The sequence below is a fragment of the Sprattus sprattus genome, assembly GCF_963457725.1.
Source record: "Sprattus sprattus genome assembly, chromosome: 4".
NCBI lineage: Eukaryota > Metazoa > Chordata > Actinopteri > Clupeiformes > Clupeidae > Sprattus > Sprattus sprattus.
In genome coordinates, this window is record NC_137923.1 from 28,540,134 (window position 1) to 28,545,133 (window position 5,000).

The 5,000-nt window shown below is 39.0% G+C and overlaps 1 protein-coding gene across 1 annotated transcript in view; it reads right to left on the reverse strand.

Annotated features, from left to right (window-relative positions):
- LOC308363445 (sodium channel protein type 4 subunit alpha-like) overlaps positions 1 to 5,000 on the reverse strand; it is a gene marked incomplete at both ends in the record, with an annotated part of 111,766 nt that overhangs the window by 36,480 nt on the left and 70,286 nt on the right. The window contains 2 exons of the mRNA XM_080836254.1: positions 371 to 609; positions 3,275 to 3,344. Of these exons, the coding sequence (XP_080692380.1) occupies positions 371 to 609; positions 3,275 to 3,344 (309 nt within the window). The remainder of the gene's footprint in view (positions 1 to 370; positions 610 to 3,274; positions 3,345 to 5,000) is intronic.

The following is a 5,000-nucleotide window of genomic DNA, read 5'->3' on the forward strand; positions in this document are numbered from 1 at the left end:
GGCAAGTGTGAGAGCGCCAAAGTTGCGTAGAGGCCGAGAGCGGTATTGCAGACGTATAGAGATTTAGAAAAATTATAGCTTGCAACATATTGAAAAAAAGAACTGAACTTGTTCATTTTTTGGACCTGTGAACTTAGTTCAAAATTTTGAAATATGAACTATGAACTGAACTAGTTCATTTAAAAATGTGTGAACTATGAACTGAACTAGTTCATGTAGAAAGTGAACTTTCCCAACACGGGTAGACAGTTGTACTGTATGATTGTGAGTGTTTGTGCAAGCGTGTATGTGTGTGTGCGTGTGTGTGCGTGTGTCTGTGTGTCTGTGTGTGTGTGTGTGTGTGTGTGTGTGTGTGTGTGTGTGTTCTCACCAGGTTGCCAACACTTAGCATATTGTTGAACTGGTCAGTCATGGGGTAGTGCTCCAGAGCCATGAAGAGAGTGTTGAGCACGATGCAGATGGTGATGCCCAGGTCGAGGAAGGGGTCCATCACCACCACCTTGGCAACGTCCTTGAGCTGCAGCCATACAGGGCTGCACGTCCACACCAGGTACTTCTGCGCAAACTCGTACCAGCAGGGGGGGCATTTCTGACGTGACTCCTCGAGCTCTGCAGGAGGAGGAAGAGGAGGACACTGCAAAAAATCAGCTTTTAAAAACAAGAAAAACCAGCAGAACACGAACATTTTACTTACCAAGAGTTTGTAAAACAAGTACAAAAACCTAGCCTCAATTAACCCAAATATCTCTTAAAACTAGTGTGTCCAGATAAGTACATTTGTCAAAATATTTAAGAATATTTTTTTCAATGTTTAGGAAAATGTGCTTATATTCAGCAAATGCTAGCCCCATCATCTTGAAATAAGGCTATATGTGAGGGAATTTATCTTGAAATAAGTAAATCTACACTAAAAAACAAGTATATTTGCCAAGATACTAAAAATATTTCAGAATAATTTTCTCAATATGTAGGAAAATGTGCTTATATTCAGCAAATGTTAGCACCATCATCTTGAATTAAGGCTAAATGTTAGGCAATTTGTCTTAAAATCAGTTAAGCTACACTAAAAACAAGTACATTTGCCTAGATACAAAAAAAATTGGAATTATTTTCTCATTGCTTAAATTAAGCAATTATTTTTTTAAAGCTTTATTTTTTTTGGCTTTTATGCCTTTAATCAGATAGGACAGCAGAGAGAGACAGGAAGCGAGCTGGTCAGAGGGATTGGGAAATTACCACGATGCAGACTCGAACCTGGGTCCCCATCAGACCGCTAGCGCCACGGCTCAATGCATATGTGCAATTGATCATTGAGATAAAAGCGATTGTGCAGAAATAGTTTGCACCTGTTCTTACCATAGCAACTTTGTCTAGATTGATGTTACTAATTGAAAATCATTTGAAGCATTGGGTGGAGCCTTTTCCAGACTGCAGTGTTACACCTAAACAGCATTATGTGATTCATTTGCCATCACAGATCAAATGATTGGGTCCAATAGTCAGACATATGTGTATGCAGTTCGAGTACAAAACATTGTTTCTTTAAACAATGGGCTTGTAAGCGCAAATAAAAATTATATGTTTTTATAAGTCTTTGATTAATCAGAACCAAATATATGAAAGTTACCAAAATGTTGACCCTTCAATGCACCCAATTTTTTCAAATAAAAGGGAAATGGGACCTGTATCTGAGGTTAAAGATTTACAGTATTTACGTAGAAAATTAAGAGACTTCTTAGGTTTCAATGACATAAAACATGCTGTATCAGTTAAAAGGATTGTGAGAAATGGTAATAAATACATAACTCAGAAGTCCATGATCCTTGCCAAACCACTGCACTGCATCAAGGCAAAATTAAATCAAGGGAATATATGCTTGTTTTTTGTCTGACAAGATATTTCTCGGGTTAGAGCATTTTTACCTGCTTCAAGCGTTTCAGTCCTTAATTATCTTACAGTAATAAGGTATTATAACTTGCTCTTGAGATTGTATAAATGGGTCTGAACAAGTTAGTGCTTGGAACTAGTTTGATCACCAATGGCAAATACCAAACTGCTTTGTCAAAGTCCGAATCAAATCCTTGGTTTTCCTGTTCTGTTGGCAGATAGTTTTGCTTATTTTAAGCAATATATCCCCCATTTTATTACCTTTTTCTTGTTTTTAAAAGCAACATTTTTGCAGGGTGAATGGTAATATGCCAGAATTTGGACTGGTGAAAAAGTTATTTGTTGTCGTCATGTCGAGGTCCCACACTTTGCACAGGACAGTGAGTTAGTGGATGCTGAGAAGCTGGTTGATTAAACCTCTTATTACACAATCATCAGCAAACTTGCCTAACTTGGGTCCAAGTAAAATACCATCCTGGGGATGTACTACAATTACATAACAGTTCAAATGACTCGTAGTGTGTTCGCCAGATGTCACATGGTATTTGAATGGCCTGATTAATGTAATGGCAACCTTTATATTCAAAATGAGATGTGCTCACTCACTTTAACTTGCTAAAGGATGATAAAGTCTGTTCTTAAAGAAAACGTTTGACTTAGTTAAATACTGTCTTTGCATTGTATTGTGTTTTGTCTACAGGAATACATCATTGTTGTGCTGTGCTGTGAAACAATTAATTTCATTTTGTCGTTATCTGTTTTTTATATACAGTATGTATAGATGAGAAGGATAAAATGCTTGAAATAGAAACTTCTGATTTTGACAAAGCAGTTTTGTACTTGTCAGTGGTGATCAAACTGCCTTATTATTATGTCAATTCTAGTTTCAAGCATTAACGTGCTCAGAACCAGCAATAAAATCTCAGTAACAAGTAATAATACCTTATTAAGACAATGAAGGGCTGAGACGCTGGAAGCAAGTGAAATGCTCTAACATAAAAAATGCCTGGTAAGAAGAAATATCTTTTCAGACAAGCACATATTTTTTCAGTGAAAAAGGGAGAGAGAGCGAGCAGTGTGTGTGTGTGAGAGAGAGAGAGAGAGAGAGAGAGAAAGAGAGAGAGAGCAGTGTGTGTGTGAGAGAGAGAGAGATAGCGAGAGAGAGAGGTGGTGTCATGATGGGTGTTCATGATGGGAGGAAAGAAAGTGATCATGTGAATTGGTGTGTGCGTGTGTGTTTTATGTGTGTGTGTGTGTGTATGTGTGAGTGTGTGAGTGTGTTTGTGTGTGTGTGTTTGTATGCTTGCATGTGTGTGTGTGTGTGTGTGTGTGTGTGTGTGTGTGTGTGTGTGTGCGCGTATGTGTTTGTGCGTGCGTGCATTCTCACCATCTATGACATCACTAAAGAAGCTGACAGAGCTCATTACTCTCTTCCTGCGAAGGGGCGGGGCTTCCTCCTGTCCATCAGGAAAATGCGGGGGAGGGGTTGTGGGGCTCTCCTGAGTGGGTAGGTCCTGACACAACAAACAAAGAAACAAATCAACAACAAACTCTATCAGACAAACAGTAGCCTCAGACAACACACACATACACAGGTGAATACATTTTCCTCGTAGAACAAATACAGACACACACACACAGTTTAACAACGTACCCTCATAGAACAGTGTAAGAAAACACACATACATACAAAGTTGAACCATGTACCCTCATAGAACAATGTTAGAACATACACATACACACACGTACACACACACACAGTATAACCATGTGCCCTCATAGAAAGTGTAAGAACACACACATACACACAGTTGAACAATGTACCCTCATAGAACAGTGTAAAGGCCCTTATACAGTACTCAAAACGGTCGTGTCGGATAGTTGGACAGTGGGCGGGCGGCCGGATAGTACGTACTAGTTAGCATTTGTGTCCCTTTATAGTACTCCAACGGCTGTGGGTGCTGAAAACAATTCTCTTCCAGAACAGTAGGGGGAGTACCGGTTTAAGTGCCGAAAGACAAGCTACCCCATGACATTTTCGTGTGATGGAAATCGTTAGTTGGCTTTCCCTCTCCTCAACTTTTACTTATTTCCCTCTCACCAGCTGTCGCTACTGAAATGCAACAGGTGTCAGCAGACACACACCTTTCATGCTTTGTCTAATGTTACATATACACCTGAAAGGGCAAACTTATCTCTTTCATGGTAGGTATTTTTTGTGGGAGAAATAGTTGCAATCTACAACAAAATGATATGCTTATCTTACACTATAGAAACTGTTAAAAAACGATTAAATTAAATGAATACGTTCTTATTTTCCTGGGTATTTTCGTCATATTCAGATTTGCAATGATTTCTGGGTAATTTTTGTAATCTCTATTTGATCATGTGACGATACGATATAGGCACAACATCTGAACGACTGACAGTGTTGTACAAGTCCACACCTTTCATGAAATAGTTAAAAGTTCATACAAGTAAACATGAACTATAGTAATTATTTCCCCCAACGGCAGCGTGTCTCGAAGTGTGGTGGAAGCCCAACTTGTGGGTCGCAGAGACGTGACAGGTGGAGCACAATGAGAAGAGATTCAGGAGATTTTCCCGTTGCAATGCCTTCCTTTATATACAGTAGCCTAACTAGAATATCGCACTAAACAACCACACTCAAACAAAAGGAATATTGTAGGCCTATTGTTAGAACAATAGCAGGGCAGAGCACACGGATAATCCATATTCATCATCTTGGCAAATTGAGATATTGCGGCTGGCGCGATTAAGCATTGAACATTCCATATTTGAAATATCTTTATAAGTAGGCTAGTGAAGTCAACCTGTTGATAGTAATCCCAACTAATTTGTCCTTCATTCTATCACCGTGTTTGAAAGGTATTGGTTAGGTAATAGCGGAGTGACAGCTGTTTTCTTTCTGATTTGACAGTAGCCTATAGGATATACTTGTGTGTTTTAAGCAAATAAAATGTGTAGCAATGTTTACAAAGGGGCAACTGCTATCGTTAATTATACAGTAAATACGTTGTGAAATGAAAGGAAAACACATCACAGCGAGTGCAGTGCATCACAGCGAGTGTGAGCGAGTGCATGTAGTATAT